Genomic DNA, 12,472 nt, shown 5'->3' on the forward strand with positions numbered 1-12,472 from the left:
TGTCAGTTGAAAAACTCAATAACTCGAGTGTGCAGAACAAATGTCCAAGCTGCCTTCACACTTTAGGGAAGGTACCGATGGAAAGTGCTAGGGTAAATCATGCCTCCCAAAAGGAAGGTAGGGGCAGAAAGGCATATAGGAGGTGCTGTGTGGACAGTGGAACAACAGAAGTAGTCTGTTCCCATTTTGGCATGTCCATATTTACAAGCTTTGCTGCTCAGCAAAGAATAACTAAAAGCCAACTGTAAAAACTATTTTCATCCATCTCATAATCTCTAGGTAACACTGGTTACACAGAGTTCAGTAAATACTTCTTTGATGAAATGAAATAGCTCAACAGGACAATCAGAAAGTTCTGGAAGGTTCAATAGCAGAAGTTAAAGGGGCCATTAAAGCAACGGAACAGACATTAGAAATTGTGGGGCAGGCAGTAGCCAGATTAGCCAGGAAATTAAAAGACTGATATAGAAAAAAGAAAATGAAAATGGATGACGGGCAGTGGTGTGCTGTTAACTGTTTAGCAACTGACTGTGAGAAAAAAACAACCTTGACTTATAGTATTTGTTAATGTCCATGGTGTACATATTCCCACCATGGCCAAATTCAAGTTACAAATATGATGTCACTCAATACAGAGTTGAGAAGAAATGTACACAATCAGCTCTCACCACCTCGTGTGAGCTGGCTACAGCATACCACTGGTGGTGATTTGGGTACCACTCTTATGGCTAGATATGTTACCCTGGTAAGTAACTTAACCTTTTGGCTCTCAATTTCCTCATCTGTAAAATGTCAAACCTCATAAGATTATTTAGAGAATCAAATAAAACTAATTTATCTCCATCTAAGGTGTCTTCCATCTCTGACCATCTCTGATTCTGTGATGCAGTTAGTCATATTGGTGGCTTTTTGCCTTTTACCATCTCACACCCAGTCTTGTGAGCAGGAAAAAGATTAGAGAAGGCTAGAGGAAGTTGCTCCACAGTATGGTATTCAGAGAATAAGTCACATCAACACTGCCTTAGGTATAAGAAATTCAAGGCAGTGACCATTGCATATTTTCTACACAGAGATTTTTGGGTGAGAATCTGTTTGGATAGTGGGGCTAGGGAATTTATGTGCTCTGTTATTTAATGATATATTTATTTGGAATAGTTTAAGGGGTATACATGGTGGCCAAGGCCAGTGCAATGTGTATATGTGTTCTCTTCCTACACTGCACCAGAATCTGCCTGGTGATAAAGGGTACATAGTGAAAGTAGGAGCTATTCATTTGTTGATGTCCAGTAAATCTAAATGGAGTAGGTAACTCAGTGCAACTTTTTGGGACTGCTATCTTTGTCATTTCCACTGACTGGTGCCTGGTGACATAAAGTGCCCTGAACACCCCCTTTGCTATGTCTCTGAATTGGGGAGACAAGTGCTCAACCCATGTCCCAAAGCAGGGTTTGGTTACCTCATTAGCTTTGGAGACCTTTTGGAAACCCTTTGGAAGAAGTGTTAGAATGTAGCAGGAAATAAATCAGGAACTGGAGGAATAAATAAAAATGACTAGAAGCTTGCTCCCTGCTTGGATTCCCAGAACTTCAAGTTAATGGAGCCAGATGAAGAAAATTTCTGGCCTTAATGTGCTTTTGAGTTGGAATGGAAGAGAAAACCTTCACCGAGCCATTCAGGAATCTCTGAGTGCAAAGAGGTTTAGTAAGGTATAAGAGACATAATACCTTGTGCTTCCGGAGGCTGCCAGGACTGGTGGGCGTAGAGATGGGAGACTGCTTAGACTTGGGGGTAGAGAGCTGGCTGCTGGAGGTTCCGTTTGCTAGCCCAAGGCAAGAGAAAAGGAAGGGATAAAAATCAACAGCATACAAAGGAGCAAGTTATCCTTCCCCTCTGAAGACACTAAGAACATTCAAACAAGGTACACAGACAACCAAGTGATGTGGTGAGTAGAACAAAGATGAAAAGAAACACACTCCTCAAAGGGGCAAGAACTGCAGTCCTCAGTTAATTGGATCCCTATGCAGTGCAAGGCCATCATCCTCCCACCCTTTCCTCCTCAGTGCTTCCCAATCACAGGGGTCTGTTTCTTTTCAAACATTTTTCGTATTCATTCCCAGGTTTGCCCCTAACATCTCTGGGAGGTAGTCTGGGAAGGTACTATTTTGCTTTAATTTTATAGAGGACAAAAGTGAGGCACAGAGAGCTTATGTGCCTTACCTTAAAGAGGAAAAAATATGGGCAATTTGGACCAGTACACATTTCCTTTGGTGGCAGATGATGGGGTAGGCGAAAGACAGCCCTATTGTTAGTCTCTCCCACTCTCTTTTCCTGCTCATGCCCCACCATTGTGCCTTTCCTATCTCATTCTGCATGTGTGAAAGGAACAGGATGTAAGAAAGACAAAATAGACTAGTTAGGAAGAATGAGGTGAAACATTAAAAGAAGCCTCAGGCAGCAGAATGGGCAGAGGAGAAAATCAAAAAAGAGAGAGTGACAAAGAGATCAGGAATGGAGGAGAAAAGAGACATGGAAGATGATAAGATATTAAAAGAGAAGGAGGAAGTTGAAACATGGTGAAAGACATAGAGACACATAAAGATCCAAAACGGTAGCCAGAGTCAGGGTTTACCCCCATTTGGCTCCAGCCAAGAAAATGTTGAAAATCAGAGAGTTTCTTTTTAAACATCTTTATATTCTATTGTGTTGTTAAATTGTTTTATATTCCCTTGCTAATGAACTTTTTAATATACAATCATGAAGAAAGAAATGTGGAATATTAGCTTTCAAAGTGGATTCTTGTTCAGACATTTCATACTAAAGTATTTTTTTTAAGTCTTAAGACCTACATTGTTAAACAGAGATATTCTAAAATGTGCTTTAAAAACAAAGGCAAATATCCTGAGGTTGTGTGGAGACTGGGGGATAGGAAGAGAGAGGGGGAGGGAGAGGGAGTGGGGTGGGGAGAGAGAGAATAAATAGAAAATTGAAAATTGAAAACATTAAGCAGAAAGATGGCCTGAGAGTGTTCCTGTTAGTCCCATAGGTAAAGCTTAAACTGCTGTATCATGAATATTTCCTGAGGATATATTCCTTCTGCACCACTTATGGAAATATTTCCCTAGGTTCTGGAACATGCACATCAACTGTAGAGATGGAAGAGACATCAGTGTAGTGGTTGGTAAGTTTATTTAAGTGCAAGTGAGCTGAAAAATGGATACTTAAGCATTCACTGTCTGGCTTATATCCTCATTCATCTCTCACCCACTCATTGAGAAGCCCTCCTCCCTGTCGTTCTTTCATTTAGCCAGTAGCTATGGAGCACTACCTATGAGCCAAGCAAAGTGTTAGACATTGGGGTTTCAGAGAGGACTGTTACTTCCTGGGGGAGGCAGGCAAGAATTCAGTGAAATAAACGCTAAGACATAGCCTTGCATAGGGTATTACTGGAATCCAGATAATAGACTTTGAAATCTGGGGCCTGAAAGACAAACAAGAGAGAGCAACACCTGAGAAATCTTGAAAGATGAATCTGAAATAGGCAAATCAATAAAGACAGAGAGTAGATTAATAGTTTCCAGGGGTTGGAGGAAGGGCAGGAGATTGAAAGTCTGCTATTGGGTACAAGTTTTCTTTGGGGAAGGCAAAGATATTCTGACATTAAATAGTGATGTTGGTTGTACAACTCCATGGCCAAACTAAAACCCACTGAGTTGCATATGTTAAATTAGTAAATTATATGTTATGTAAATTGTATCTCAATAAAGCCCTTAAAAAACGATGAATCAGAGATAGAATCATTCTACCATAACAACACATAGGCAGAGAGGATAGGAAGGGTGTTCTAGGCATTAGAATTGCCAACATCCTTTCATGTTAACAACTCTCAATAATCTAGGCATTGAAGGAACACACTTCAAAATGTTAAGAGTCATCTACAACAAACTCATAGTTAACATCATACTGAATGGGCAAAAGCTGGAAGCATTCCCCTTGAAAACCAGCACAAGACAAGGATGTCCTCTCTCACCATTCCCTTTGTTGTTGTTATTGTTGTTGTTTTTTGAGACGGAGTCTTGCTCTATCACCAGGCTGGAGTGCAGTGGCACGATCTTGGCTCACTGCAACCTCCACCTCCCAGGTTCAAGTGATTCTCCTGCCTCAGCCTCCCAAATAGCTAGGACTACAGGCAGGCGCCACCATGCCCAGCTAATTTTTGTATTTTTAGTAGAGATGGGGTTTCACCATGTTGGCCAGGGTGATCTCAATCTGTTGACCTCATGATCCTCCTGCCTCAGCCTTCCAAAGTGCTGCGATTACAATCGTGAGCCACTTTGCCTGGTCCCTCTCTCACCACTCTTATTCAACATAGTATTGGAAATTCTGGCCAGAGCAATCAGTCAAGACAAATAAATAAAAGGCATCCAAATAGGAAGAGAGGAAGTCAAACCATCTCTATAGGTGACATGATTCTATATCTAGAAAACCCCATAGTATCTGCCCCAAAACTCCATGATCTGATAAACAATATCGGCAAAGTCTCAGGATACAAAATCAAGGCACAAACATCACTAGCCTTCCTACACACCAACAACAGCCAAGCTGAGAGCCAAATCAGGAATACAGTCCCATTCATATTTGTTAGAGACAGAATAAAATACCTAGGAATACAGCTAACTAGGGAGGTGAAAGATCTCTACAATGAGAATTACAAAACACTTCTCAAAGAAATCAGAGAAGACATAAACAAATGGGAAAACATTCTATGCTCATGGATAGTAAGAATCAATATCATTAAAATGGCCATACTGCCCAAAACAATGTACAGATTCAATGTTATTCCTATCAAACTACCAATGACATTCTTCACAGAACTAGGAAAAACTATTTTAAAATTCATATGGAACCAAAAAAATAGCCCAAATAACCAAGGCAACTATAAGCAAAAAGAACAAAGCTGGAGGCATCACATTACCTGACTAAACTATAACACAGGGCTACAGTAACCAAAACAGCACAGTACTGGTACAAAAACAGACACACAGACCAATGGAATAGAACAGAGAGCCTGGAAATAAGGCCACACACCTACAACCATCTGATCGTTGACAAAAATAAGCAATAGGGAAAGGACTCCCTATTCAATAAATGGTGCTGGGATAACTGGCTAGCAATATGCAGAAGATTGAATCTGGGCCCTTTCCTTACACCATGTACAAAAATTAATTCAAGGTGGATCAAAGACTTAAATGAAAAACCCTGGAAGACAACCTAGGCAATACCATTCAGCACATAGGACTTGTCAAAGATTTAATAATAAAGATATCAAAAGCAATTTCAAAAAAAAAAGCAAAAATTGACAAACAGGATCTAATTAAACTAAAGAGCTTCTGCACAGTGAAAGAAACTATCAACAGAGTGAACAGACAACCTACAGAATGGTAGAAAATACTTGCAAACTATGCATCTTACGAAGGTCTAATATCCATCATCTATAAGGAACTTAAGCAAATTTACAGGAAACAAACAAACAATCCCATTAAAAAGTGGGCAAAGGGCATGAACAGGCAGATACTTTTCACAAGAAGACATTCATGTAGCCAACAAGCATATGAAAACATGCTCCACATCACTAATAATTAGAGAAACTCAAATCAAAACCACAATGAGATACCATCTCACACCAGTCAGAATGGCTATTAATAAAAAGTTGGCCAGGCATGGTGGCTCATGCCTGTAATCCCAGCACTTTGGGAGGCTGAGGCAGGCTGATCACGAGGTCAGGAGTTCGAGACCATCCTGGCCAATGTGGTGAAACCCTGTCTCTACTAAAAATACAAAAATTAGCTGAGTGTGGTGGCATGTGCCTGTAATCCCAGCTACTTGGGAGGCTGAGGCAGGAGAATTGCTTGAACCAGGGAGGTGGAGGTTGCAGTGAGCTGAGATCATGATACTATACTCCAGTCTGGGTGACAGAGTGAGACTTGGTCTCAAAAAAAAAAAAAAAAAAAAAAAAGTCAAAAAATAACATGCTGGCAAGGTTGTAGAGAAAAGGGAATGCTTATGCACTGATAGTGGGAATGTAAATTACTTCAACCATTTTGAAAAGCAGTGTGGTGATTCCTCAAAGAACTTAAAACAGAATTACCATTTGACCCAGCAACCTTATTATTGGGTATACACCCCAAGGAATATAAATCATTCTACCATAACAACACATGCATGTGTATAATCATTGCAGTACTATTCACAATAGCAAAGACATGGAATCAACCTAAATTCCCATCGATGATAGACTGGATAATGAAAATGTGGTGCATATATACCACAGAAAACTATGCAGCCATGAAAAAGAACAAGATTATGTACTTTGCAGTACCATGGATGAAGCTGGAGGCCATTATCCTTAGCAAACTAACACAGGAACAGAAAACCAAATATCTAATTTCATACTTGTAAGTGGGAGCTAAATGATGAGAACACATGGACACAAAGAGGGGAACAACAGTCAATGAGGCCTAGTTGAGGGTAGAGGGTGGAAGGAGGGAGAGGATCAGAAAAGCTACCTATTAGGTACTATGCTTGTTACCTGGTTAACAAAATAATCTCCACACCAAACTCCCATGACATGCAGTTTACCTATATAACACACCTGCACATGTATCCCTGAACCTAAAAAAAAAGTTAAAAAAAATTGCACCAGCAGGAACAAAGACACGAATGTGTGAGAGAATACATTATGATAACAGAAGTGCAAGTAACTCATAATGGCTGAAGCACAGGGTGCCAGCAGGGAGTTTCAGGAGATGAGGCTGGAGACAGAGGATAAGGGTCAGCCCCTGGCAGCCTTTTTGTGTAGCCTATTAAGAAGTTTGCATTTGGTTTCTGAAGGAGAGTCACAGAAGAATTTTAAGCTGAAAGTGATATCAAATTTGCATTTTAAAGCTCCAGCTACTGTGGTTGGTTAAGACAGAGGGCAGAGTGGGAAGGGGTAGGGTAGAAGCAAAGAGGTTGGTTAGAAGACATTGCACTAATCCAGGTAAGGGGTGGTGATGGTTCACTAAGGCCACGGGGGAGGGAGAGAATGAATACCATGGTAGATAGGGACCTAGAGGCCAGATAAGCATAGAGTATTGTGTTTACATACCATATAAACCACTCAAAGAACACGACCTGTGCCAAACAGCACCAAGAATGTGGGCACTAGACTTTGTCAAGGCACTAGGCTTTTTTGTGAATAACAAATGCACTTTGGAAAAGGCAAGAGGCTGTGGAGTCAAAAAGCAGTGAATTACTCTTTGTCAGAAATGAAGGAGTTAATAGTTGAAAGAGTTAATGGACCACCTATAGTGCCTGAGGGCTTCCCCAGCAGACCTGACCCATAGCACTCAAGGTAAGAAGCAATCTTGGAGACCTATATGAGCTGACACAATAGAACTCTTCCAAAAGAGCTGCAACCTCAGCCATAAAGTCTGACAGTAGTGGGCAACCCCATTAAGTTCTCCTCTGGCATTTTTTTTACATGATTGCTATATACTTCACAGATTCTAGTGTCCCAGTATTTGTTAGCCAAGCTATAAAGGGATGGTTGCTACACCATCAATATTAGAACTCTCTTTTTTACCTACACACTTATCTAGCTGAAAATGAGTCCACTGGTCTTGCCAAAGTGTGGAAAATTGTTAAGCACAAGCATGTGTCCATGTGAGTCAGTTTCTATTTATTGGTTACAGAACTGAATGCATACGCTCTTCAGCAACTTCCAGGTCTTTTGTCAGTATCCTCTGAAACATTTTCACTCAGTAACTTTAGGGGCAGTACATAAGTACATATTCCATATATGCCTCTCTATATATTCTCTGCATATGTGTACATTTATGTATGTTCCCAATTCTCCACCCATTCCTCTCCCTTTTAAAATTAAGAATTAATCTTAAGCTGTCTATAAATAAAGGACTTAATTTTGTCATCAACATTCAACAAGCATTTTGGAAATCAGCTTTTAATAATTTAACTACCATTCACTGCATTGTTGTAAAAATACAGACACTTTCTCAGACGTTCCCAGAGTTCCCTGATAGAACGAAATCCAAAAGTGGACATAGAGAAATTAAGTAATGTAGACTTGCACAGTTAAATGTAGATTCATTACAAGCTGAAGGAGGCCCTACATTTACAGACTAGATAAAATGTATCCAAAGGCACACTTTGTCTATGGATTCTGTGGGACAAAAATCTGGAAAGGTGCCATTTGACATGGATTCTAGAGCCAGTTCACATAAATGTCAAGTAAAAGAGGCAGCAGGAAATAATACAAATAGGGTCTGATGAACTTTGTGTGCTTGGATTGGTAAATCCATGTAGGTCCACATTTCATTTTAAGAGTGGCTGGAAATGGCACCACTGTTTGATATTCCTCATTTTCCTTTATTCTTCTTTACTAACCATCCTTAGCTCTTGTCTTTGAGCTTCCATTTCTAAGTGGGAATTAGGAAATGCCTTGGTGGATCTTCTCCATCTTTAACTTGTCTCTCTTTCTCATTTCCCTTCTCAGAACCACAGCATTGTCTCACTGTTCTGACCTTTTATTTATACATGATCCAAATTCTCTCATCTCTTTCAACTCTTGTATAGTCCATTTTTCCCCTTGGCAACAAGGGGCATCAAAAACTTTTCTACCTCCTAGGCCACCTTTTCAATCTTATCAACAAAAATAGGATAAAAATTACTCTTTATTGAGTGTCTGTGATGGGTCAGGCACTCTTCTTTCTTTCTTTCTTTCTTTCTTTCTTTCTTTCTTTCTTTCTTTCTTTCTTTCTTTCTTTCTTTCTTTCTTTCTCTCTCTCTCTCTCTCTGTCTCTCTCTCTCTCTCTCATACACACACACACACACACACACACACACACACACACACACACACACACACATATGTTCCAGCTAGGGGTAGCAAATACAGGATCTGAATGTAAGTTTCTTTGATTCCAAAGCCTATATGGTTTTTTTGTTTTTGCTAACATAGGCTCTTAAAAAACAAAACAAAACAAAACAAACAAACAAACAAACAAAAAACCTAATTGCTTCTGAAATTCCTTCCTATGAGGAGGGTGAAAGTTGTGGCCGAGAAAAGAGAAAGTAATGAAAAAAGACAGACAGCAGAGCTGACACCCATCTTCGGGGCTTCTATCCTATTCGGTCTGGTTTAGATTTAGAAAGTGGTTAGCAAGAGCTTTCTTTCATTCACCGAACCAGTTGGGTATCATACACAGTGTCATGAAACAATAGCAGACAGAGCATTTAGCATGACACGTAACTACCCTCATGTTACAAAGTTCCCCGGGAAGATAGTATCTATGCCCTGTCTGTCAACCCTCTCAGTTGGTGCCCTTCAGCTACGCAGCACAATTGCCAAGCTTGGTCCTGCAGTCTTGGTTCACTGGCTCCTCTGAATGATTATGCCTGTTCTTGTCTTTGTACTCATCTTTAGCTCCTTGGCTCTGTCTGCCTTTCCTGTCAGAATGGAACAGCACAAGGCCAAACAGGATAGTTGGTAAGGAAACTAGGCTGACTTATCTAGATTTACGGAGATTTAAATATATAGGGAAAAATGGGTTCCTGGGGGATGAGTAATAAGGCCTGTATGTGTGGATCGAGTAGGGAGAGGTTAGTTCCCAAAGAAAAATGAGAAAGTCTAGTTTTTGGTGTGAGTTTTTGGCCAAGGACAAAGTGGGGTCACCAGCCAGGCAGAGTTGATGCTAAACTCCCAAACTGCGGATTCCCTTGTCTGGAGGCTGAACCGATTCCTGGAAACTTGGAGGCAACTGAGTACAAGTTGGGCATAAGAGGCCCCAGGTGTAGCAATTATAGAGTTGCCTGGACAGCAAGTTACATGAGTCATTATACTTCCTGGGCTCAAGTTTACATGACCAGAATGGTACAGAAAATAAAGGGACAGCTTGGCATCTACGTTTCTCCCAACCTTTGACCACAGACCAAACCAAGTTAATGCCCATTCACTTAGCCCTGGCTTTTCCTTCCATCCTAAGCCCAACATTTGAGCCCAACTCAAAATCAAGCCTCATGGTTTTTATTTGATGTCATTTTGAAATATTCCTCATTTAAAACAACCCCAGTTTATCAAAAGAGCTATGATAATAATTTCAGAGCCCCTTTTATAATTTCAACTGTTTTTCTGCAGTTATTTTCAGAGCATTTTACCATACATGAACTCAAATTATTCTCCTGATAGCTCTAAGAGATGGTGGCCAGGTATTACTAGTCTCCTTTTAATTAACAAGGATATGGGGGTTCAGAGAGGGTATGACTTGCGTAAATGGTATACACTCTGCCCCTCCTCAATGGATGGTGGCTTTGGGACTTGCTCACAGATTCTATTTCAAAATTTCCTTAAAGTTAGCACATCACATACCTCCCACTGTGAACTTCTAGCAATTCATTTTCTGTCTTGTGTTCTGTAACTCCCTGATGCCTTGCAGAGGGAGATCTCAACACACAATTCTGCCACTTCCTCATTTTTCTCATACTGAGATGCTCTAAGCTTTTATTCATTCCAGTCCAAAGATACCTTGTTTTCTCCTTACAAATACAGGGAGTTTTTCCTGGAAGGCCATCCAAGTGGATCCAAGGTGGTTTCAACTTACTTCAGAAGAAGGCCAAGAGACAGACCCTTTGGTTTTCACACATACATTCCAAAGAGCCCTTGGGCAGGGTGTGTGGACTGCTTTGGCTAATTGTTTCTGCTCAATGGAAAAGCCTTTGTCCCTCTCCCTAGACCCATCCATTAGGGAAGCAAGAACTGAGAGCCTGGGAATAGTTCTTCAATGATTTGATCATAGGGTTTGCTCTCAAGCCAAATTCAATTGTAGGTTGTGAGACACTGTAACTTCAGAAGATGGAATTTGAATTTTAAATCTATTTCCTACGGAATCTTGGACAGCATGAAGTTATGAATCCTTTAAATAAGGGGGAGAAGTAAGAGTCTTCCTTGTTACAAAACAAATGTATATACCCAATCCTGCAATATTTTGACACAGATGAGTTTCCCTCAAGAAGAGGACATCTGTAGGGGGGCTGATGGAAGTGCCAGAATTGTTTTCTCAGGGTTGACAATGCTGTCAACATTTATTTCCTACTGAGAAACAGAACATGTTTCTGGTGGAGCTAGCCTGTTGTCAATGCTGACTGCTGGTTTTCCTGGTGCAGGGACTAGGACAAACTGCATTGTTCTTAATTTGTAAAAAGAACGCAGACTTTGGAATCAGCCAAAGTTTTAAATCCTGGCTTAGCCATTTCCTAGATTTGTGATCCTGGGGCTAACTTAACCTCTCTGAGTCTCAGTTTCCCCATCTGTAATATTTGAATAATAATATCTCAATTGTTGCTGTTTTGATGACTACATGGCAGACTATACACAAAGTGCTTAGCCAAGTATCTGCCACATAGAAAAGGGTTCAATAAATTGTACTTTCTATCAATATTACTACCACCACTACTAGCATTGAGTAAGTATTCAATTCATAGGCACTGAGTTAGGAAATCCTATTCCACAAGAGATGAGATATCAGTCTATGTAGGCTGAGGGCTAATTCTTTGGCTAGTTGGTCAAGTATCAGATAACTGAAGCTTTCCTTAGGTGAAGCCTACTATTTCTGTTTTATGTTTGTTTGTTTTGCTTCTTTTTTTTTTTCTTTTTGCATTTTACTGCTGTGCTCCCCAAAGCAAAATGATTGGCCCTATCCTGTTCTCTCCTTTTACCCTCTCAGCATTATTACGGCAGGGGAAGGTGTGTTGGTCAATGAACAGTGTGGAGCCACTAAAAATTTTGGAGCAGGGAAGTAGCACAATGAAAATGGTGTTTTAGGATGAGAAATGTGGTGGCACCACACCACATGGATAAGTGGACAGAGATTTGAAGCAGAAATATTGCTAAGAAGTCTGTGAAATAATCAAGAAAGACATCAGGTCATAAGAGAAAGGAAGGGACTGCTGCGCGCGTCACATGGAGATGGTTCACATGTCCAACAATGATAACAATAGCACACAGTGGGTATGCAGGATTAATGAGTGGGAAGTCAAAATAGCACCAGGGTGTTGAACCTGGGAAGGATGATAATTGTATTGTCAGACAAAGAGATGGGAGGTGGAAATGCTTTTGATTTTTAGATAGCTTGTATTTGTCACATATAAGCCATATACACAGGATTGTTTAGTAGGCATTATGGGTCTGACATCCAGAAGGAAGATTGGGGCTGGAGAGGTAGATTTAAGAGCCTCCTCCCTGTACCCTGATAAGCCATATTCATCACCACCTCTGCCCCTTTGTTCATTTTTCCCCGCCAGCCAGAAGTATCCATCTCCTTATCAATTTATATATAACCCTCCTTCAAGTTCCAGTTCTCCCAGGAATTTCTCTCTTAGCACTCTAGTCCCTAATGAGCTCTCTCCCATGAACTCCAAT

At 40.5% G+C, this 12,472-nt stretch overlaps 1 protein-coding gene across 11 annotated transcripts in view; it reads right to left on the reverse strand.

Moving 5' to 3' along the window:
* The window catches only part of DCX (doublecortin), a 125,102-nt gene that overhangs the window by 17,690 nt on the left and 94,940 nt on the right, over positions 1 to 12,472 (reverse strand). For 4 of the 11 annotated variants that reach the window (XR_012429969.1, XM_045384474.3, XM_045384470.3 and 1 more), the window contains exon 6: positions 1,722 to 1,819. The exons of 3 other annotated variants lie outside the window; for them this stretch is intronic. Coding sequence is in view for 7 of the 8 variants with exons in the window: in XM_045384474.3 (XP_045240409.1) it covers positions 1,722 to 1,819 (98 nt within the window). In the remaining variant the exon portion in view is untranslated. The remainder of the gene's footprint in view (positions 1 to 1,721; positions 1,820 to 12,472) is intronic. 4 more of the 11 variants (XM_005594381.5, XM_005594380.5, XM_015444194.4 and 1 more) reach the window with 1 other exon arrangement.

The sequence above is a fragment of the Macaca fascicularis genome, chromosome X (genome assembly GCF_037993035.2).
Source record: "Macaca fascicularis isolate 582-1 chromosome X, T2T-MFA8v1.1".
Lineage (NCBI taxonomy): Eukaryota > Metazoa > Chordata > Mammalia > Primates > Cercopithecidae > Macaca > Macaca fascicularis.